Source organism: Phaethon lepturus, unplaced genomic scaffold, assembly GCF_000687285.1.
Source record: "Phaethon lepturus isolate BGI_N335 unplaced genomic scaffold, ASM68728v1 scaffold3177, whole genome shotgun sequence".
Taxonomy (NCBI): domain Eukaryota; kingdom Metazoa; phylum Chordata; class Aves; order Phaethontiformes; family Phaethontidae; genus Phaethon; species Phaethon lepturus.
In genome coordinates this window covers 26,363-51,290 of record NW_010553843.1, presented here as the reverse complement: position 1 = coordinate 51,290, position 24,928 = coordinate 26,363, and the positions used below count along the sequence as shown (strand labels likewise).

General features: G+C 39.2%; 1 protein-coding gene across 1 annotated transcript in view; it reads right to left on the bottom strand.

Moving 5' to 3' along the window:
• Positions 1–11,565: 11,565 nt before the first annotated feature.
• The window catches only part of LOC104624300 (Down syndrome cell adhesion molecule-like), a gene marked incomplete at both ends in the record, with an annotated part of 38,514 nt that continues 25,151 nt past the window's right edge, over positions 11,566–24,928 (bottom strand). Inside the window, 2 exons of the mRNA XM_010291637.1 lie at positions 11,566–11,739; positions 15,359–15,478. Of these exons, the coding sequence (XP_010289939.1) occupies positions 11,566–11,739; positions 15,359–15,478 (294 nt within the window). The remainder of the gene's footprint in view (positions 11,740–15,358; positions 15,479–24,928) is intronic.

The window sequence follows — 24,928 nt, the reverse complement described above, 5'->3', positions numbered from 1 at the left end:
TGATTTAAGAGTTTATTTTAACTAAGACAAGAAAGATGCCAAATGGGGAAATGGAATTGAGGGAACTTGCAGCACTGACTGAAAGCCTGGTGCTGACATCAACCGGTGCTTTAACTTCCAAAGACTTACAACATTTGCTGAAGCTTCTTTGCATATACTTACAGAGCAGAGCATACAATATATATGCACAGACTTCTTCTTAAAAGTTTAAGCCAAATGTTAAAGCAACAATAACTAAATCCCAAACCCAAACAAACTCCTAGCAACATGTTTAAATTCCTAAATAGCCTTCTGCTTTGCTAAACATGCTTCAGCATGTTACTGATTACATGGAAGACAACTGTATACAAACTATTTTTATAAATCAGAGTTCTGCTTTAAGAATGAAAAAATGGCTTTAGGATCATAATATTTAGGATACATTTTATTGAAAATATGTGTTTAGGGATTAAATTTAATGCAAAAAAATTAACAGGAATGCCACAGACAAGAAGAAATGTGTTTAATAGCGGTAGGACTCCTATCATGATTTTTTTTTTCCTGCTAAAAAACTAGGTGTGTATTTTTTTTTTGCTGCAGAGATTTGAAATCAGTCACCTCCATCCAATCAGCCAAAGGTCAAACATTTAACATGTCTCTCTGAAAGCTGCATCACAGCTAAGTAAACAGCATAAGAAGTACACTCAGGAAAACCCTATACCATCTGACCACATCTGGATCAGTTTTATTCCTTTTTGCATTCTTCCTTTTACAAACAACACATCTACGCGAGTGCCCACGTCTTCATGCACATGTGCACACACAGATATCGGTAAATGAGGCCATTAACTCACATAGATCAAACAGAGAAAGAGATCTTGCTGGACTTTAACAGCATAATGGCATCACATGATCTTTTGCAAAATTAAGTATAGAAGCTTTCAGCATGAGAAGTTTCAACTGTAAAAACCAGGGTGTTTAAACAACGTCTTTGCCAATGCCTGCCCACACGGGGCCACCTCCTCCGTCACCTGAGGACACATCAGCTTGCATGAGGGGGTATGTCAGGGTGAAGGCTTGCGGCTACCACGGCTAAAACCATTTCACCACAGCGATCCCAGGGACCTACTTCTACCTGCACAGACGGCTCCGTTCCGATGTTCTGATAAATGCGGACAGTGGGCAACTTTCATAAACTTCTTCGTTCTTAATGGATACGGTTGCTTACTCTTTTGCAACGTCAGCAGGAGGGTTTGCACATTTCTAAACAAGATAACAATTTTAATGGAAAATACCACTTCACAAGTCAAGAACTGTAGTTGGAACTAGAGCATTTATTGCCTCCCTGAAGAATAATTTCTCTTTTCTGAATTTGGTTGTGTGTTCACCTATGTCCATACAGTTACACGACACTGCTTTCCCAGAGGTTACCAGGAATTTGCCAGATGGAAGCTAAGCACTGAATAAACGATGATAGAGAAGGTAAAATGAATGTCACAAAGATGTACATACTGCCCAGACAAGGCAATTCCTACACGATCAAATATTCTAACTCACTATGAAAAAAAAAAAACCAAAAAGTGAATGTAAGACTAATTATTTTGTGGCCTGATGGAGACAGTTTAAAAAAAAATAAAAATGGATTGGGTTAGATTAATCATTAAGTAATTAGGACAACAGTAAGAGCTTATTCTTTCATCAGCTCCTGGTTTAACAGACCAAATCAATTCATTCCTTAACCCTGCAGGATCCTAATAAGATTTATTTAAAAATGGAGCCATGCTTCTTTAGTTATCTATACCATGAAGATGCTCAGAAATCAATTGTGGTGGCTGTAAAAGGACACTTTCTTTTTTCCCAGGAAACATAAAAGCGACAGATTACGATACGTTCAAGCATCACACACCAAACGAATACCTGAATGAACGGTGTGGATGGGAGCTCACATGCTGATGCAGAGGTTGAACCTTAACGGTTAGGAACGCAATCCAAGGTGAAGGAAACCTGTTTCTCACAAAGCAAATACATCTAGACTGCGAAAGAAAACCTGCATTTGCAAATCCTTCCTTTGATTATACCTGACGTGCACAGCAGAAAGGGGTATAGGAAGCAATGCCTTGAATTCCCCTGTATACAGTGTCTCCAGCTTGTAGACAGCTCTTCTTCCTAGCTTGCATTTTCTGTTCCTTTTGTATGCCTCCCAGATGTAAATTTAATTTTTGTTTTTATGTTGATTATCACAGAATCTATACACAGCATTTATACTGAGTACCGTTGTAGGGTTTTCAGAAGGTTGTGAACAAAGCTACCATGTAATTCTTGAAAAGCTATTTTAAGGAGAAAAAGAAAGTACTTCAAAAAATGACACTTTCTTTATATTTGAAGGCAAAATTGCTGGCTTTTAAAAAAGCTTAAAATTGCACTGATGGAAGCAGTTGTAAAAGATTGTCTTTGGCTAATAGCAACATTTGGCATTATATTTAAAAAGGAATAAACTCTTCTTATCCAAAGCATAAAATATTTGCATATAAGCTATCTTTTTTACATTTTTCTTTTACTACAGGAGAATTATACAGAAAAATGTATGCAACTGATTTGGTGTCTGTGTCACTTGATACTCAAATGTAGTTTATATACTATACATTTTTTAAGATATTGTAAATTTTTTCCTATTTTTATATTTTTTATTTTTATAACTCAATGGGTCTTTCCTTTTTTATGCAAAAGTTAGTTTTTTACATCAAATCAAAGATAGAGATAAACAATCAGCCATAATAAATAATTAAACAAGCAATTATAAAGAATCACAATGCAAGTCATATGACAGCATTCAATAATAAAAACCAGTGAATAAGCTTTTGAAACATAGGTCTTGGGCTGAAAAAGACTGTGCTGAAAAGATTCAAAGTGCAGAATAACCCCTGATATATAAGAAGAAATATTGTAATTTAAGACCCTGTCCACTATTTTTGCTGTTCAGATAGCGTTCTGCAAATCCTGTACTCATATGAGAATAATAACAGGGAGCTGTGACATGGATAGATAGGAGAAAAAATGTGGGATGGAAAAGCATTTACGAAGAAGGAGGAAGTCATGGCAGAGATGTGAAGTTTGCAGAGTGGCGACAGCAAAGAAGAGGAAGAAGCACCAGTGGGTGTGAAGGGAAAACGATGTGAGACATGAGAACGCTGCCCTCTCTGAGCCTGGGGCTTTGTCCTGCTGGAATATGGTTACTCTGCAAATGAGATGTACTTTAAAGCTGGCATGATGAGACACAAGAGAAAAGAGATGAGGGGAAAGGAAAAGAGAAAGGGAAAAACATGGTACTAAAACAACTAGCTTTACTGAAGTGGAAATAGTCATGTGTACTGCACATACCTGCTAAATTAATTTACATCCCACTATTGCTTTACAACGCTCGCTTGATTTAAGTTGATTTAACCTCTGTTAGTGAGATGTAGGTCCAACTCTTGATGACATTGCAAATATAAAAATAAGCAACAATAGATCATGCATGCACTTCCTCCAACTAGAAGTCAACATTAAACCCAGCAAACACATTGCAATTGCCCTCATCCTACAAATGAGACTAATATATTCACAGCAGCATCTATATTTTAAAATGTTACTCAGGAAAATCACTTGGCTTAACAAAACAGAAGCATGAAAACACAGGGAGTTATATACACTATACACATTAAATGCCCCTTAAGGTAGATATTAAAGAAAAATTATACCATGTACCTATATACATGCAGCATTTGAAATCAATTTGACTATAGATAAACCAGTAAAGCTCACTACGGAGTTATGGGCATGTTAAGTGTTTAGTCATTACTCTTCTACCACATGGATTAAAGGAAAAAAGAAATAACCTATCAGAACAATCTCTCAACACAACTTGTATTAAGACACAGTTTTGTGTAGCTGGCTTTGAGATTTAGAACCATTTCATAATTTGCATAGTTTACTATTTTAAGAAAACATTACAAAAAAATTTTAAAGAATCTTTTTGTGTTTAAATTCTGATGAGAATTCCTGTGATAAATGTTCAAATTGAATTACCACACCTACTCATTTCCCTCCCATCTTCCAGTTCCATATTCACACGGTAAGGGCCACCACAGCCCTTTAGACACCATCACATCCAGCTCCAAGCCCTTCGTGCTCCGCTGCTGTACTTCTGCATGCGATGCTCTGAGAGTGCCTCGCGAAGCTGCTCCACCCGAAGGAGCCCCCTGAGCGGCTGCGGCTCGAGCAGCGACTCGCACCCTCGGGTGGTCTCTGCTGGCTCTCCCGAACAAGGCTTAGAGTCAGCGCAGAGCCCAGGAGGGGCACAGCGGCAGACCTAAGAGCAGGGCACTCAACCTCTTCGCAGCCAGAGGTGGAAAGGAAGACAGCAATGAACATCAGAGTTTTGAGGATGTTCCTCAAACCTGTTCCTGTCTTATCAAACTAGGAGGAGGAGTAACTAGTTTACTAAACTAAACCTGGTAGATGAGTAATGAGGAACTCCAAGGTGAGTAATCCTGACGTTGTGGCTGTCAGGTGTCCTGTTCTTACTCGTATATATTTTCCTTACAAGGTTATTGGGAGATATCATGTTCCAGAAGGGTATTAATTCACATTTCGTGTGAAGGCAATCCTAAATCTGAATAGTTATGTTTTAAATTCTCTTTCAAAAAAACAACCTTCCAAATTACAGGTCAGAATAATTTCTAGAGTACTTCCTCCCAGATAAGAGCCTTTCAGGATTACCATTTATTATATTCTAGCACAGTAGGGTTTGCAGTATTGTGCCAAATAAAATATGCTGGAATTTGTGGGCTTACTTTCTCGATGAAGGTTATTAGGAATGGATTATCTATCTAGCTTGTATCAATCGCTACAGCACCATCTCAACTGGAGGAGGAGAGCAGAGCAGACATTATTTTCAGATTTTTTTTCAGCAATGTTCAGAGACATAGCAGTTGTAATCCTTGATCGGAAATTATCTCGATTGCTCAGAAGCCTACTGACCACAGCTGGCCAAATCTGGACACGGAGTTCATTGCAATCTGAGAGCCATGTAAAACTTTCTCTGAATAAAGTAATGATTTAACAGGACACAAGAGGTATTAAGATCGAGAAAGGAGGACATGCTGTTATAACTTCTCTGGTTTGGCTGTGCTTAAGTATTACTAATGTCTTGAGTAAAGGGAGAAAATAAAATAGCAGCTAGAGTACATATATTGTGAATCCTCTCTCTTATAAGGCTTTCTAAGAAAAGTGAAGATGTGAAGTTATTCAAGAGATGAAATCATCGCAACTTTGTTAAACTGGTCATTTTTCAGGAGAACCTCAACACTATGAAAATTTCAGTTGAAAGAAGACTTCTGAAAATAAACCTCACCCATGCTTCCTTTTGAATGTTGCTATTTGGGCAACATAAAGCTGAAATGACTATTCTGAAAAACGCAATAAATACGACGCTGTTGATACAAATAGAAAAGATACAGCAGAGCCTATGTGCACTTTCTAGCCAGCTAGCTGGAGAGAAATCTGCCTCACCTTCCTGCTAGAAACATTGCTGTGCAGCCAGCCTTGAAGAAAAGAAAAAGGGCTGCTATATTCTTTTTCTCCTTACACCCAGTTAGAATTTTTTTTTTTTTTTTAAAAAGAGAGAAGTCCTTACCTCCCCTCTTTTCCTTAAATGAGAGAATTGCAAAGATTTGCATACACGAGCACTTGAGTATTTGTACTGCGGTACATCTGGCAATTATCTTACAAGAGAAAGCATTCGTTTTAGCCAATTGCCACAGGCTTGGCATTACTGAGAGAACTAGAAAGCATTTGAACGTACAGAAGAAAAGGGATATTCCAGCTTTCTACCGGCTACCTTGAACATACTTCACGTTTAATTTCACCCTGTTGCCACAGGCACTGTGTTGTTATGACAGCTGATCTGCCATTGAATAGCTGTAAAGGAAAATCAACAAAGGATCGCTTCAGCGATTTTCAGTGCAATTTATTGGAGCTTGTATCTTGTGGCTGCTGCTGCCTGTCGGGGTAATGACACATGATGGGTGATTAAAGTGCAAGTCCCTAAATCAAAGCTGTGCCAATGGTCTGAAGAGGCAGAAAACGGCATTCAGACCCTGTTCATTTCTCATGGTGGGAGGACCTCATTAGGAAAAATTGGGCTGCTTTACTAAGAAGAGAAAGCACTTGTGTCTAGGGAGAATTTTCATGTTTCCAAGATTTACCATAGCTTTCTTAGAGCATCTTTTAGACTGCATTTAATGAAAGTAAGTAAGTAATTAAAACAGATAGAGTGTTACAGTGCATCACCACTGACTTGGGATTTAAACTGAGCTCTACTGTAGTTCATTCACATCCTCATATTCAACACAGGTTTTGCCTTTGTTTTCCAAGAAATAGGTGGTGAAAGAGTGGTGAGGGTAAGGGCAAAGGCAGGCAAGGGCAGCTCGCCAGCCCCTGAGAAAGGACACTTTGGGATACAAGAGTAGCATTTCAGTTCACTGAAATTATTTTGGGTTTTCTTTCCCTTTACCTCACTCTTTCATTCTGAGGAGATATGTAAATTATCCAGCTACAGTTTTTTACCAATTTTGGTCAAATTTGTCCATTGGACAAAAACGCACTCTACCTGAGACAGCCACAAAATAAGTATGAAGAAGCAGATAAATGCAAAAGCCCTTTGTTTAAAGATGGCAGAATGTCAGGAGAAGAAAACAGTAAAACAGAGTACACAATCAGACATGGGGACTTTGTTTTCTTAGGCCACAGAAAACACTATTTACAGACCATGGGACTGTGAAAAATGGAGCAAGGATAGATTAAGAAATATCAAAATAACTGGGCTCAGGTGAATTTGACATAGTATGATTGTTGTTCTTCCTATAAACATTTTTTGAAGGTGTTAGAGATGATGATTTTTATCTTCCTTTATAACATAGCATAGACAATCTACCTTTGCAAATGCAGCACAGGCAATGCCACCCTTACTGACATCTTGTGGGATATGTGCATTTTTAATGAGAAACTGGACATAAACAAATGCATAGCATCTATGTATAAATGATATTCTTTTCATACACTAGGAAAAGTAGCAATCGGAGAGATCTCAACATTCCTACATTCTCAACAAGGAATTATTTTCTTAAAGACTAAAATGAGCATTCAGAGGCACTCTGGTGAGCAGAGCACAGCAAGTCCTCCATCACAGCTTGCTGGCTTTACTGCAGGTGTTGCAGCAAAGCAAGTTCATTTGGATGGCCATATGTCTTTATCCTGCCCAGATGAAGTTTCACGGAGGAAGCCAGGTGTAGACTTCTATCCATTTTAATAAACAGTGCTGCAGTGCTTCAGCCGTGGGGGGGAACAACTGTTAGCTAGCAGTGGAGGAAACAGCTCCACTAGATTCAGAATCTTCCCTCATAAGGATCTTTTGGGTTTATTTGTGTTTAAAGCAACTATTATCTTTTACTTCTTTTGCAGTAGTAGCTAGGTATGTGATTGGGGCCTCTTTGTTCCATGAGTTGTCTGAAGATTGAGAGAAACAAGTCTTGCCAGGAAGAGGTTAGGGTCAACGTGGACGCGAGGCACTATAAGGGAGGCAGCGGCAGCAGAGGCACAGAGTGGTGAATTACCACAGCCAAGACCCAGGGTTGCTGCAGGAACAGGGCACTAGACTCGCTTTTATACTGTGATCAGGGTCCCTTTCCCAAATAGCCTCTTCTTCTGTTATTCCACCAGCTCTTGTCACAGATAACAATTTTAAAAGTTGGTTTTTTAATGTTTAAGTGGCGAAACTTAGCATTGGGAGTATTAGCTGGGATTAGTCTGCTCCTGCTGGAAGGAGGTGTGGGTCTGATTGATGGCTTTAGGTTTTTATCTTAAACACATTTAATGCAAATAGTTAAGCAGCGTATTTGAGAGGAAAGTGAATGAAGCAATTCTGTTTTCTTGGCAGACAGGATTTGTTGGAAACGTTTTGGTGATCTGATTAAAACTTTTCAGGCTCCACAGTGACATGAAAATAAGTGAGGGATTTAAGAAGGGGCAGGGTTAACATGACTGCTTCCAACAGATTATTTACATAGGAACATACATACCTTAAGGAAAGCTTGCTTTTCAGGAGGGAATTTTTTCACAATACTTTTCTACCCTGTTATATATAGCCCCTAAAGTGGAATTAGGAAGTGTGACGTTTATTCAGATGAAGGCAGGCAGGCAGTCCATTTTAAGCAGACGTCTCTTCCCTTGTGACTCCCAGGCAACCTTTAAATAATTTTAGTTCTTCCCTTCATGTTTAAGGCTCATTATCCTTTATAGAAATTCTTTAGAAGTCTTCTCAGCCCAAGCACCAGGAGTCATTTCTCAAGACAGCACTAGATTCCTTTTTCCAGATCTCTCTCATAATTTTCTAATATTGTGTGTCTTAGTGAATAAGGAATTCGAGAACTACTTATCCTTGGTTCAGAAGAAGAGAAAAAAATCACTGATCATGATTTTTATGTCTATTTCTTGAAAAGAAAGGGAGAAGGATAATAGCTGTTAACTGAAGATTCACTGTTTTCATGGCTGTCATTCTAGCCCTGTGGTTCCTGATTCAGCATTGACTGGCAGTCAGTGACTGAACTGCTGACTATTTTAACATTTTCATTAGTACTCCTGAAGCCTCTTTCTTTTCCTCTCATCTTTTTTCTTTGCACTCCCTCGTCATACAATCTACCTTCAACCAAGAAGTTGGACCAGCTTCTCTGACATGAAGGTGTCACACAACAAACACTGAGGCACTAAGTAAACGTGTATCTGGAATTACTACCGTTTCCTTAGCATTAAGAGTCTTGCTAAGCAAGCCAAGTTGGTTTATAGCTTGAGCTGGCTTTCACTAAAAAAACAGTCTGTCAATTTTAGAGGTAGTAAGTCATGGAAATATATTAGGTCAATATTTATTCTGTCCACTCCTGAACTATCAAAACAAAAATTTGTCTACCCTCTTTTGATATCAAAGGTCAATAGCTTTTCTGTTTAGATACAGGTGACACTGGAAATTCTGGAAGAGTAAAGCATCCAGTCTCATTGAACAGGATCTATGAAAACCAAAAATTTATCCAGCAGTTACTAACAGTGTAGGTGGAAACTTTTATCAAACATGGAGGAGAAGAATCACCTGTGCATAAGAGGGTTGGGTTTTTTTGAGTTTGCAGTGACATTATGAATGGTTAACATCTGAGGTATCCGTGGTACAAAGGACAGTTAAGAAGAGAATGAGGCAGCTCTAAAGGGACTGCTGCCATGCCTTTCTTTCTGAGAGGCAGTCTGGTTTCACGAGCAGTAACTAAATCGAACTAAGCCACTCTACTTTTTTATCAGGTGATTTGAGCTACTGATCACAGACAACCCACATATAGACTGAAAGAAGGTGGGAAGCCAATTTGTCACAAGGAAGCCACAAGAAAATATACTGATGTTAATCTTTGTTTATGTTTTGGAAGGCTGTTTCTTACTTACCAACTCTGTTAACCAGGAGCAATTGCCTGGCTCAGGTCTCACCTTCTGCCTCTGAGTAAAGAAGACATGTAGGGTGACCTTGTGGAGGCAGGATCAACTAAGAACATTGTGGATTTCACGAAGGAAGCCCCAGGTTTTTATCTAGTAGTAGGGCTATACCTGAGGAATGGGGTCCAGAAACAGGCTTGTGGGGAAGAGGGAAAAGGAGCCAGAATAACCACAAAAAAAAAGAAAACAACAAATGACAAGATACAGTACAAGAGAGAATAAAGGCAGGTCCAGGCCCTCACTTTGGAGTCACTCCACCTGACGAGGTACAAACACTACGTGCCGTAACCACACTGCCAGAACAGGGGATCCAGCTATACCTGAAGCCCACTATGGCACACTTCCACTCAGGTCACTCTCCAAAGCAGCCTGTCCTTAATGTGTGCTTGATTAAAGCTAAAGCTGTGTCCCTTCTACACACGCACCAACACGCCCACCACGTTTGCTCTAGCAGCCGTGCTGGGAGCAGTACGTGTGTCAGTGTGGACGTGTGTGGGTGTACAGACGTGCTTGCCTGTTATCTCAGAGCCGAAGGGGTTTTCATTAGATTCAAACAGCAACTGACTCTCCGGGGAAGCTCCTGCTCTTATTTGATAAGAGATGCTCTTTTATCACACATGAAACTGCATGCAGTGATCAGACAGGCAGTGTGCATAGCTGCCAACCAGAGGAAAGCTGTTTTTCTCTAGCATATTACAGCAGTGCACTGCTACTACAGTTGAAGATTGCCCCAAAGATGGCCAGTTATGGAAACCACAGAAACTGGAACTTCTACTGATCCACAGAAAAAATATGCAATTAAGATACTTGCTTAAGAGTTTGGGGTATCATGTTATTTTTCAGAAGGTGAAGTCACTATGGTAAATAAAAAAATTATATAGTAAAAAAGAACGTGGAGAGCACGTTTGAGGTACTTGGACTTTCGCTCTTCCTTTCAAAGACCTTAGTTAATAAATTTCTGACATTACAACAAACACACACCACCCCTAAAACTAAGGATTAGTAGTCTAAGTCAAAGTATATCTTTCCAATAGAGAATAAGTTGGATTTTCCTTCCTTTCAGAAGAAAAATCTAACCTTTTTTGCTTGCAAGGGCGAGTTTTTTCCAAGCTAATTGACTACGTGCTCTCAGAACTTCAAAGCACTCAGTCAATCTTCAAAAATCCTACAAACATGAAAGTGCATGGCTTGGTGACCTCCTTCAATACTGGTCTAACAGGTCGTCCAGGAACGTTTGACGTACTGAAGTGTCAATAGTCTCTTTTTTCTCCAGTGAGAAATTATATGATCCCTACAGCTTTACTTTTCATAATATTTCCTCTATATTCTCAGCTATGTTCATGTTTGAAGGAGTTATAATTAACATGGACCTAAAAACTGGATTGTTTTTGTCTCTTGTGCCTAGAAAGTATAGATAGGTTGAGGTTGTATATGCACTTCAGATTCAACAGAATTAGTTGCATTTTCTGAAAGTTATCTGCCAGTGGCTAAGTCAAAATGAATACTGTGGCTGTATCTGTAATATCTTATAATATGTTACAGCATCTTGTGTTATCTACTGTAATTAATTGTGTCTATAGTATATATCTATGACATCTTGAAAATAGATCAGGGGACTTCATAATCCATATTTTCTTCAACTTCTGAGATTTCTAACAGTTGCTGTGGGTATTTCTCCTTTGTAATTTTTTTTTTTACCCTTGACCAAAGAATTTTCTTACTTCCTCTTCATTACTTAGCTGTAGCTCATAGACATGATACAAATTTTTGAAATGAGATGTTAATCCTTTTCATCTTTAAGTCCCTTTTGCTCCCTCTACTAAACAATGTTTTTTATTAACCATACTAACTTCCAGGTGCTATCACATGCAGTTAAATACCAACATTAAAGCAAAACCAACAAAATCAAGCTCTGCCCTTCCTCCCAACCTCCCTTCCCTCCAAACTAAGGATGCAGTAGACAAGCCCTTTTCACTCAATGGTAATATCTGGATCACAGAGAAGTTTTTTAGTTCTTACTTTTAACAGTGAGGTACATGGACTTGCTGACGTCTGCTCCCACATCATTGCTGACCTTGCAGAGGTAGTATCCACTGTCTTCTTCCAGCACATGCTTAATCAGCAAGGAGCCATTTGTGAGAAGCTGGATACGACCGTTCAGTGCAATCGGCTGGAACTGAGGAACCCCGGCACCTAAAGCAGGACCCCCATGGAAATAGGTTAGTTAGGAAGGAAAGCATTTTTCTTTTTTTTTTTTTTTTTTAATAAGGCATAAACTATATCCTCCTGGTCTTAGAGGCTCAATTCACTTAAAATATGAATGGCTTCTGTCATCATTAGAACAAACAGAATGGTTCTTTGCCAAAACGAAATTCATTAAACGGAAAGAAGAAAGACTTTTGGAATGCAATAGTAGCAATAACTTGCCCATGTTAAAGGGGCTAAAGCAGGTGTGGAAAAACCAGAAAGAGGGAGAAAGAAAATGAAGGAGATTTTCAGACCACTCATGGGTAAAAAGGCATATTTGTTGTACATTTAGAGGCTGATAAATTATTGACAATTACAGCTGAACAGTCACACAAGTATGCATCTCATGCATACACCAAATGAATTTCTTATGACTAAGAGGGATGTCTGCTGTAGTAGACATGGCATACTCAAGGGACCTCTAGGACCTTGTTTACGAAACTCTGGGTAACGTGGAAAACCACATCAGTGACTGTGTGTTGCTTGTTTTTCCCCTACAGCTGACTGACTGATGACACAGAAAATCTCTGTTCTGCCATGTCTGTAGCCAGTATTTATCTGGACTGTTTAAAAAAAAAATTATGAGGAAAGATAGAAACAAAAAGCTCAGAACACTATTCAGGCATGAGGTGCCATGTCTGGTGGTAATGTAAAAATATAAGGTCCATAAAAAGGCAGGAAGCCAAAGTTTTCTGTGTCAACTTTGGCTTTAAGAAAGAACCTACTTTTCCTTGGAAATAAGGCACTGGCTGATTTAGAGGATAGGGACAGGATACTACTGTACTGCCAGTGTGCTGTACAGAGTCCCACCACAAGTTAAGGTTCCTCCAGCATTAGGAACAATCCAAGTGTATACTAAAATATGGTTCTTGTAACAAAGGGTTTTACAACCAAATTTGGCAGCAGGAGATGGGATTTTTCAGGGAAATCATAAGGCAGTCTTCTTCAATGGAATTCTCATACCACTTTCTGTACACGAAGTTGATATCTGTCAGCATTAATTACTATACGCAGTTGGCTGAGTCAGCCCAGGAGGAAATACAATGAATAAATACTATGGAGAATGGTTTAGTATAAAACGGCAAGCTATAACAACCTATGAATATAACATCTAGTATATTAAAATGACAAAACATGAATACTGAAAATTATTCTAGTCCTAGAAGAGTTTGCTTCAGGGATTTACAGTCACACTGAAGGTTCTGGTGGCTGATACCATGAACTTCGAAATGTTAATGGGATAATGTTTTCACAAAAATCAGTTTCCATTGTTGATTTTTCAACCGCTTTTGTCACATGTATATCACACTTCCCCCTTTGTCTATATTTTTTCTTTAATAAATCATTTTTCCTGTCATTTAATTGGAAGGCACACTTATGCTTTGCTAACTCTACCTGTCTGCAATTGATTGCCCAAAAAAATAGATGTAAACACTCACTTCTTATAGATCTTCACATGAAAAATTCTGGGGACAATTTGGTGCTCAGAGAAGGCAAAGGGTTGATACTCCTGAGGATAGCTACAGCCGGGCCAAATTTTGCATAACAGTTTGCAAAGGCTTCTTACTCTTCACACACCATTAGTGCTATTACAGCCAAAGTCCTGCTTAAGCAGTGGCAGCAGCTTATCACACACAACTGCATGGATGAATCTGCAAAGAGGACTACATGCTCATGAAATCACACAATCACAGACTGTGTGAGGTTGGAAGGGACCTCTGAAGGTCATGTGGTGCAACCCTTTTGCTCAAGCAGGGCCACTTAAAGCTGGTTGCCCAGGACCACATCCAAACAGCTTTTGAATATCTCCAAGGATGAGACTCCATAGCCTCTCTGGGCAACCTGTGCCAGTGCTCAGTCACCCTCATGTAAAAAGTGTCTCCTCATGCTCACATGGAGCCTCCTGTGTTTCAGTGTGTGCCCATTGCCTCTTTAAGTTTGAAGGACTTAAAACAACAGATTATTGCTGATGTCTGTATTGATGACTGTCATTATTCTTTAAAGACAGCAAGTTTCCACTTCCATTACCTGTCTATCCCAATGTGCAAAAAAACGAACCCACTTTTCTCATTTTTTACTGACATGGAACACCAATGACACTAACTTACTCTCAGGTGTACAGATGCCCTTTCTACTCTGTTGTGGTACCTACAAATGAACTAAGATCTAGTTGGTTGGTTTACACCTGCTAGTTTCATCTCTATTCAGAATTTCTCTATTTCAGAATTTGGCACAAATCTTGCTCACAAACCAATTACATAATGTGTCTCTTTAAGGGAAGATGTAGCATATATCCTATAGATCTGTACAGCACCTTAGACTAGGTATTAAAATTGCAGTCATCCATTAGCAAAATGCAGGCTTCTGCAAAAATACTGATTTTTTCACCTAGAGTTATTTTGGCCAAAACCTGAAACTGCAGTTGATGGCTTTGCCTACATCGAGTGTCTACTGTCTTTGACTTAAAAACTTCAGATCTGTTAATGGAAAATCTTAGAAACAGTCACTTCATGGTAAATTGTCACTAAAATCAAACCACTATCCATTTCTCCTTTATTAAGATAGGCTGCTTATCTCTTCACATTTAATTACAACTCAGATAGCTTGGCTTGGTCTCCTCCTTCAGCACGCAAACACAACAAAACAGAATTATTTCTTTGTGACCTATATTCATAATAAAAGCCCATATATCATTGAGATTAATAGCATTTGGAGCTCTTCACTCTTCTTGCCAGGAAACAGAATTTATCAATTAAGGCAAAAGTAGCCTTTAGCATGAAAGTTTCTCTTCCCCCACCCTTTTTCTTCAAATATAATTTAGACTTAGATCCTAAGGAAACCAAAAATGACACGGACAAGATTTCTTCTCAACAGCACGTGGTTGTGCTTTTTAAAGAGTTAACCCGTGTAGACTGGATAGAGTTTGTAGAGTTTGTTTTCTTGCTAAAACCAACCAGAAGACAACTGGCCAGAAGATACAATCTAGCAGGCAGCATATTTTAATTAAAAAGTAGTCAATTTCCTATGCTTACTGAGGGTCAAGTGGGGCCAGTTTTAATGCTCTGTTACATGAGAGGAAAATGTTAAAGCATTATGTAAAGCGCATACTGAATTACTGCTTATGCTAATGCTACCTGACCTTTCTTCTTTGCTGAAAAGATATGATAGGCCATGCTATCATGGATTTTGAAGGGGGGAAAAAGTCAGACAAATGCTGCCGGTGAACCTTTTTCTGAGGTTGTTTCAATTAAAGCAGTACCTCTTTTCTCTCAGCGTCCATTTCATCACTCACCCGTTGAGGCCATAGCTAACACAGGCACACATTCACAGCTCCAGGATGTCCCTATGGTAGACCAAAAGTCCACTGAGCTCAGCCTTGCCTCTGTGACGACAGCCAGCAAGACGTGCTTAGGGGAATGATAGAAGCACAGCATAAACATGACTGATATTTCCCTTATTGCACCCTGCCAGCCGCTGACAACGTGAAGATTAAACCAGTAACTTACAGGTAGCTGTTCCTAAACCAGAATTAATCTGTCCCCGGTGACAGCAGGAGGAATCCTACCTTTTGAGTACTTCCAGACAATGGTAGGAACAGGGTAACCCTCTGCAGAGCAGTTGAGAATTACAGCTTTTCCATAGATCCCGTCCTGGTCGCTGGGCTGAACCACAAACCTCGGGGGTACTGCAGGAGGACGCAAAAGAAGCCGTGAGAATTTGTGCAACTTGCCCGGGAGCTCACAATGGCAGACCAGTCAAATAAGGAGGCACAACATTTCGTAGCAGCAAGCAAAAGTTAAAACCAGTTTTTGATGATCCAGTGACATAGTAAAGTTGGGTTTAGGTAATTATTTACTTTCTGTGCACAATCACAATGAATTTCTTGCCAGGCACAAGGATACAAAAATAATACAAGGATAGGATACAAAAATAAGCTAATAAAGACTCTCCATGGGAGAGGTTATAACACGGAGTAATAGATAAATCACGCTGTCATGGTCAGAAAATAAATGCTTTCTTAACAAGGGGAGAGGTGTGAAAGGTGTCTCAGAACAAGTGAAGTTTTCTGTGTTTGTTTTTTATAACAATGAACTGCAAGCTTTAGAAAAAGAAGATTTAAATTATGTAGCGTAATAACCTTAGAAAATAACAGTTTTTAATAACAATCGGATAATTTCATATTAAAATGACAGTGTTAGAACCATAAATTCTGATATAACTTTTCTTTCCAAACGTCCATAGAAAAGTTCAATACAATTTGCTTGCGTGAAGTTGAAGAGGAGCAGTCATATTGGAAGTAGATGTATGTGCATCAATGTAATACATATTATTAGACCTATTCTAAGGCAGCATAAAACCACTGCTGTGAGTCCTCCAGAAATAAGCAAGTATGTATATATATTTATACATAAATAAAATAGAGGCTGCTCATTTCAAGGAAACACTCTGCATGTTCCAAATACAGATACACAATGAAGAAAACAACCTGTGACAATGCTAGGCCTATAGTTTACCAGGAAGGCCTGATACTAAATGTCAAAGTCTCGATAAAACCTGCAGATTTGACAAAAGTTTGGAAGAAAAGCTGAAAACTCTGAAGAATGTTGAAAGACCCAATAAAGTTATTGAATATTCAAGTTGCTTAATGGTCGTATTAGAGTCAGTTAAGCTCACAGATTTTCGCTGACCTCCTGTTCTTTGGCTCAGAACGAGAAGAAGTAAATATCTGAGAAAAAGAGTAAATTATTTGTGTCCTTATCTTACATGTTATTCTTTTTGTCATTCCTTCCAGTGCTACAGAGAAAGTGTAGTAAGGTGACTGAGCCTGTAACAGATTTTTTTCTTCTCAAATGGAGTAAAGCGACACACTCAGACGTAATGCAGTAAAGGAGAAATCCTAATTGTTCTTTGCTTTCGCCACCCCCCGCAGCGTATGCACATGGGGTCACACATGCAGCCTCACGGGCTCCCAGCTCCGCAGGTCCAGCCAGTGCTGACTTTGCCTGAAAGACAGAACACAAGGCCCAACCACCCCTCCCTCCTTGCTCTGACCCTAACCCCCATCAGACCCCACCACCTGCCCCTCCAGAAGTGCCAGAAATAAAGGAAGGAAGTACGGGAGAGGGCTGTAGCGTGAGGAAATGGAAGGCAGCATAGGAAGGAATCATCAGTACAGTGACTATTGGCCCTGGGACCTGAAACGTCTCTCGCTGGCCATGAACAAGTACAACTTGGACATCAGAAAACCTGTGCAGCAGGAGCGCAGCAGAAACACCAGTGCTACAATACATGACTTTAAAGTTTTTTCAGTATAAAGACTCTCATAGTTTATGCAAATAGCACCTCCCATTATACCAGAGAGTCCCAAGGAGAAATTTGAGCTGACTGTTGGTATGGACAGGACTGCTAAAAGTTGGAGGCATCTAGAGGTACTCTCTCCAGGTGCAGAGAACCCTCCTCACAATAGCCCCAGGCGTTCCTCCCTGTGCCTCCATAATCCAGACTCCCCTCCAACTTTCTCTTTCCAACTTCATAGATATAACTGGTTTTTAAAAGAGGAGAACAATCTTCTGGGCGGCAAACAATCCCTTTTGCTCGTTCAATCCTATAGCTATAATGCAAAGCTGTTTATTGCCCCATTACTTACAAAGAAGCTCCATTGCTCTTTGGAAAATGACTAGAAGAAACGGAAGAAACTAACAGTGAGAGGTAGGAGACACGTTTATACTAGGAAATATATTTACTGCTCTCAAACAGTTCAGGTTTCCAAACGGCTGCCACACTGACAAACATAAATCATATGTTATGCTAATTCATGATCGGTAAGCATCAAACATGAAATCTGGGCAACAGGAGCCCTGGGCAACCACCCACCCTGTTCTAATGATCTACTCTCAGAAGACATTTGCTTCAATAGCTCTTTTCTCGCTGTTCTGTGTCCATTTTATCACCAAACACAAAAGGAGTCCCAAGTACTTATTTTCCAAAGCAGGTGAAAAGTACAATTAGTTGCACAAATAGGTTTGATTTTATACAACTCAGCACGGTGGCATTAGCTTGTTTTACCTCGGTAACTGTAAGTACATTTGTGTTCACAGCTTCTGCAAAATCAGTTACAAGCTGCTTATCCATAAAGAGGGCAGAAAAAAACCCCAACACACACACATAAAAACACCTCAGTTGTATCAGTCTTACAGGTGAATGATTACAAATGATGCAACGGAGTGACTGATGACTGACTTTTCACTACCACTGAAAAGTGTGAAGAGTATAATGGCTTTTAAAATCTCTCTTACAATACAAAATTTTTGTAAACTCATTGTTTTATTTCCCTTTTCTTTGAAAAACATTTTCTTTATATTCTTCGTTTGCTATGGATGACACTGGAAAGAAGTGCTAATTTTTCAGGAAACTATTTGTTATATTAAATGGGTAGGCATTTATAAAAGTTCTGTAAAAGTTATTCCAAACTAGGCAAGATTGCCTAGTATGGAATAAAGGCAACGAAAGCCTTTAAAATACTATTTGCATTTAAGTTATCTGTTAAAATAAAATTTTTGTCTAATCCCTTTGGCAATATATAGAGAAAAATGAATGGATGCCAAGTGTAAATATTGTCTGAGCATTTCTGTGGAAATGCATCCTTCCACATCTTTAATGAACTCATGTACATATTCTTGATGTGTTGTGCCTTTAAGGCTGACAAGCGCTGAAGAGGGCTTTTTATCACATTGTTTTCACTGTATTTTGAGTATAAATATAACACATACGTTTTTGCTCAGATATTCTTGGTATTTGCATTTTTAATCATTATTTTTAATACAGAAAGATACCAGAATGGTAACTATAGAAATTAAATTTTGCCATACACACCGCAGAACCAGGTGTATGATTAGCAATCATATGGTTTCCACATCCTGCTCCATAAACAAAGCATGTTTCAGCCTTACTTGGCAAAAACTCTGCCCACATCCAGTACTAGAAACCATTTCTATATTCAGTAAAGATCTGACCTTCCTTTAGGACTACTCATAAAAATGCCAACTGCTGCTCTGATTTTGAAGACATGAACCCTTGACACTTAGTCTTAAGATTGCCAACAGAAATCAGAAGAGGTGCGTCAGCAAAACAAAATTACTCATTCAATGACCTTTCAATTGTTTCTGTATTGCTGTCTAGGTAAACCACAGGATTCTTCTTCTTATAGAAATGATTAAAAAGTAAACGGAGGAGACTTTTACATTTTTCTTCCTCATTGATTGTTTGTCAATTTTATTTCAAATGAATAACTTAGTGCTATGCCCTACTATATTTTGGAAGACAATGCAGTTAACTACTTGATCTAGATTTTGACACTTAGCTTTAAATCATAAGGCTACATTCACTTTTTCATTATCTTTCTGGAATTCATTAGCCCTTAAAGAAAATTTGCTTAGTAAGAATTTAACCAAGTTAATTTGTCTGACATGCTTAAGTAGAGTTAATGGAGAAAAGAAAGCAATTAGTTCTCCTCCCTCTCTAGTTGTAAAGGTGTGGGCCTCCTCTGCCCCTTTGGAAGTGAAACATTCTGAAACAGCTCACGAATATGACTGAACAGTTCTACTTTTATTATCATCCTTGTTTCAGCAGCACAGTCCCTTGAGCCCGTAAAGGAGGGCATTTAAAATTGCTTTAACAGTGAGTTTCTCTTAGGCTCTCTCATTTAATGCAGCCCACGGATCTGAGACGAGAAATGAGCTGTTGAATTGTTTAGTGTAAGAGCAGTAAGTTGATAGATGCAAACTATTTAATGCTGAACTCAAAGGACCTAAAAAAGGTGTTTTCAGTCATCGGCTCTCACAGAGGGAAAACAAAGGATGAGAGCAATCAGAATAGGATGTTGAAGATAACATGAATGCCATAGTGCCATTTTAAGGGAAAAAAGAATGCTTTTATTATCTCCTTGTGTGAAACAATCCCGATAACATGGTAAAATAAGAGGTGGTACCCTAAGAAGATGCTGCTTACCAGTGTCATTGCTGCTGTCAATGATGGACTTTACAGACTACTAACTAAAATCTACATATGACTGTGTGCTAACATTCCCTGATTTAATTTTGCTTTATATAAATGCAAGAATCCTTTCTGACTGTGCTTTATGCATACTCCTTCCTGGACTTCAAATCTATGCAAGTGCTTCTGGCTCCCAAGTACAGCGATTAGTACCTCTACACTGGAGAGCAATTCTGAAGGCTCCTAACACGCACTCCGCTGGTAGGCTACTGGAGTGAGTTAAGAAATAATCTATGACATTGGCCCAGAATACAATGTTTCATTTTTACATGGAATATTTGTACTTTACATTTAGATCATACTGTCAAAATGATGGAAGAAATTTAATCAGCCAAAGCAACCATTGATGTATTAATGAATGAGATCATTAAACACTGTACTTTAGCAAAGATGAACAGTTATTAAATTTGGTCATTGGACTTAAGGGGTCGATTTAGCTGGTTTAGTGAAACCATTTGCTATGCAGTTCAAGAAAAAAGATGTACTCTTGCAAAATGAGACAGCGCCTAGTGGCTTGTGTTGATCAGGTTTGTTTAATGAGAACATTAAATGGGAAGTGAATCATTCAAGAATAGTCTTGAAAGCCGCAGTGTAAACACCAGCAAAGGGAGTAAATTAGTTTTGACACCAGCTGCAACCATAAATCTTTTTCTCCGCTTTTCTATCACAAACTGCATTTGCTGCATCACACCAGCACCAGCACCAAACGTCAGAAAGCAGATGGATACACACTTCCTACCTGGAAGGCTATCTATCAAGGCTCAGGGACTCCTCATTGGGTGCCTAACTATTTAATGATACTCGACATTCCTGGCGAGCACAAAATGAAAACGCATTTGCACTTAATGGACTAAATGCATTAAGGGGGGTTATTAGGTATCTAAAGACCTTATCTCAATTTTAACTTATGATATGTTCACTAACAGGAATTTTAAAACCATGATTCATGCACCCACTACTATCTTTGAATTGTTTTTCTGGCAGTATCTAAAAAATTTTGAACTCATAATACTTTTATGAGCTTTTTCTTTCTGGTTACTAATTAAAATATTTTTCACTGGTTTTTATTTTATAATTACTTCCTTCCCATTCTAGGGAACCCTACAGAAATGAATAACACATGATAAAGTGTATATAGATCTTTAATCACTCTTTAGAATACAGCCCTAATGAGTAAAGCCTTAATTAATTCCACATGATGATATAAGTAGTTGACAGAGAAGATATTTTCCTAATTTCTACGGACGGCTTTCATGACAGGATCCTATCCTTTCCTTTTTCTTAATAGCATGCCTAGGAAACCAGGAGTGAGACAAGAAATAAGATAGTCAAAATAATAATGATTTCTGAGTTTTTGAGAAGCCATTCTAGCTTGCAAATTTGCAGAGGAACTGCAGGCTGGGATTTGGCAGAGCACAAGATTTTGAGAAGGAAAGCCCTGTTTTCACCCACCTGGACAGACTACCTGCAGTCCCTAGATGCAGTGAAGATGGTGGGCTTCTCCCAGTGGCTAATTAATGAGCTTTTAAAGGATATTCTGTAAACATTAGGACTAATAAAGCCTGCTTTCCTGTGGATTTGTACCTTGTGGTTGGGTACAGACTCCAGTTGGAACAGTTCTTGTGTTTGGAGAAGGGCTCACCTGAGTAGATTCTCTGGTGTCTAGTATTACACACAGTAAAGGTGTTTCTAATCAATCACCTCTTTTCATTAAGTTTTCAGTTTTTCAGCTTCACTGGGTACATTTTTCCCCCTTCAGATTTGTCAGAAATTGGCCAATAAATTGTGGAGGGGAGAATTACCGACAGATCTGTGTCCAGCACATGTGACTAATTTCCAGGTCCTTGCCAAGAAACCTGTGGCAGAGAACTGAGATTGCACTGAGAGCTTCTTACCCAGGGCTGCACAGCTGCTTAAAATCTTTCTCCTCTCACTTTCTCTCAGCAGGCACCTTCCATCTCCTATGTGATGCTCTGCAATGAAGCTCTGTGGAAGCTGGTCATCTTCCTCTGGTATTTAAATCAGGGGAAATCCAGCCTTGCTGGCCAGGTATTTTTAGGGGTCCTTCTTGCCACTTAGTTGCTTTTACAGAGCACAAAATAATGGGAACAACAGTGAAGACTTACCATAAGATGCCCCCAGATTTTAACAGACCAGTATTTGTTTTTCTTTTGCCATTTAATACTCCTGGCAAAATGGCAGACAGCTTAGATACGGAAAATAATATTTGTAGGAAGAACATGGGAAATTCATTTAGCAGACTTAAAACTTAACAGAAAAATATTAATGCTAAAAAAATAGCATATACGTGTGATCTGACAGAGAAAATATTGAGGAAAATCTCAGGTTGTAAAACTGAAGAATTTATGTGGCTGTATGGATTCTACAGAAGTTTGGGTACCCACTAGTAGTTCAAATATAGCAATAAGCATTTATCTTAGGAATGGACTGGATTTAGGTTCTACTTTTAAGTCTACCCACGTACTGTAAAATGATATAGACTCCCACTTCTTTTGGAAATGTGCTAACCTTCATCGTTTTTAAGACTACTTTTAAAACAAATACAATGACAGTACAGGTAAGGAAAAAGCAACTTTGTGGGTAACATATTTCCCTTTACTTTCCTCTCCCATTCACTGTCTATTCTCATATCAAAATGCACAAACTTCACATAAATAAGATATTCCCAGAACACATCCCCTGACATTTAGGAAAGCCAACATTTAAGTTTAAAACACACTGCTGAGAAACCATCACACAATGTGGACTAGAAACAAGAGGAGTTTATGCACCATTTCTTCCCCCTTCATTTGGAGAAAAACTGTTTAGTTGATTTAGAAAAATATTATGTTTCACTTATATGGCACTTATGAACAAAAAGATGAGGGATCAGAAAGCCTGAAGAAGAAACAGGTAACAGGAAACAAGCTTTTACTTAAATGTGTGTAGGTCAGGTTGGATGCAGACAAGTAGTGACCAACAGTCACTCTCTGATGGCTGTCTGTCTTCTGAACTATGTGTAATGAAACAGCTAAAGCAGTTCAATATGAAGGAAAGAGGTCAGTCCAGGGTTTTGGCAGAAAATTCAGGTCAAACATCGTATTATATTTTCCCCGTTCCCTCTGAGTAAGAACTATTATCCCAGATGCATATGCAAAACTGATTAAGACATTACCATTTAAATTGACACGGAGTGAGAAGAGAGGAGAGAGGCTTAAAGAAGGCTGCTGCAGAGCACTAGCTGGGCAGAAAGATAAGCAAGAGGGGAAGAATGAAGTAGCCCTCACAACCTCCTAAAAAGCTGCAAGACTAGCACTCCAGAGGCTCCAAGCCTCTGAAACGCCACCCTCTGCCGTGCCCGTGGGTTTGTAAGGATGCCCTTCATGTACACGCACCCAACAGCTGTCATCTCACTGCTGTGGCAGAGCCCTTGTCAGGAGCTGCAATTAGAGCAGCAACGCAAGAAGGGAAAATGTAGGTGTTGGTGTCAGTGGCATGACAGGGGTGCAAGAGCAGCCTCCCCAGAACTCTTCCCCTGGATGAGGAACGAAAATGAATTAATACCAAACTAAGCAGCCAGAGACAGACGTGTCCAGGGAACAGAGGTCAGGCCAGCCAGGGGCTTGCCAGAAGAGGAATTGCCCATCGGCAGCAGGAGGTAGGGAAGCTGCAGTCCAGGCAAGGCACGAGGAGCAGGGACACCCTTCGGGGAAGGCAGGGCTTGCCCCAGTCAGCGGGGTGCAGAGCAGAAATCCCTACATGTGGGCTCACTTCAGATGTTATAGACTCGTGCATCTTGGTGCAGACAAAAGGATAGACAGTGTTTGCAGAGAGCCAGTTTTCAGAGGTACTACCTATGTCAATTTTTTTTTTTTCCTGGATATCATCCTGTCCTACCACCCCTGTTTTGATGAAATGCCTATAGGAACCCAGAGTTGCTAAAGCGATTCATTCCCATCACTCCGAGCACTGAGTATAACTGCGTATCAGGTACGATCTCAGCTGTGATTAGATGCGGCGTTCCTGCGTAGGGCAGGCATAGCCAGTGGACTGTCTGTTCTGATGGGAGGTTGTCAACTTTCTCTTCTCCGGGAAAAGAGGTGAGGAAAATCTTTTACTGTCAGAACGATGGATAGCGTTAAAAGCTAACAGAACAGTTTCGGAAAAGAGTAATTAAATGCATGTGGTTAATAAACCACTTGATTTAAGAATTACTGGATAGATGTGGAAAGTAATAGACATCTGTATTGAATAGGAGAAGATTAAAAGCAGTGATTTTTTAAAAATCATTAAAGTAATATTCATATCAAAACTAGTGAAAAAGCAATGGAGTTATTTGCCGTTGAGTTTTGGTCATACTAGCATTAAAAAAAAAAATTCATTAAGGATAGTCCTAGGACAGTGGGAAGATTTGACTTAAAAGGAAGAGCTGTTCAGAAAGTTTTGCTTCAAATGAGTTTTTAAGGGAGAAAAAAAAGCTTGGAAAAGATGGAAACCCCCCCGAGTGGTTTTAAGATTTGTCTTGAGAAACCTGCAGAAGGAAATATAAGATGTAGCGATCTGCAACAGGCAGAAATTACCCAGGTCACTTGCAGTATTACAGTATGTGCCCTCTTTCTCTGAGGAGTCTAGTGGCTTGATAGCAAGAGGGAGATCGTGGAGAGGGAAAACTATAACTGTCTTATTTTTAAAAAATTAAAATTTAGAACACTTTAAAAAACTTTCAGAAATGAAAGGAAGCAATTTAGTTTTGTTGAAGTTTTGCACAGTAAGTTTGAAAATGTATCACAAGCCATAATCTCTAGGGAACTTGGCTAAGATGTAACTTGAAAGGTAAATGCTATTGAAGGGAAGGTATCTCTCTGAAAGGTCTTTCCCACCTAAAACGTTTCCTTACTGAAAGTATATTCACCTCTATTTCAAGGCAAAACGTTGTGAAGTCAGCACAAGCAAATGAATCAAGCTAATTGTGTAATAAACACAAATAAGAACAAGAACAGCAACATGCTATCAGGGAGAGTCTTTTCCCTGTGAAGTCAACATCAACGCTTTGTTTTCCTGCTTTTTTTTTTCCTGCTGACAT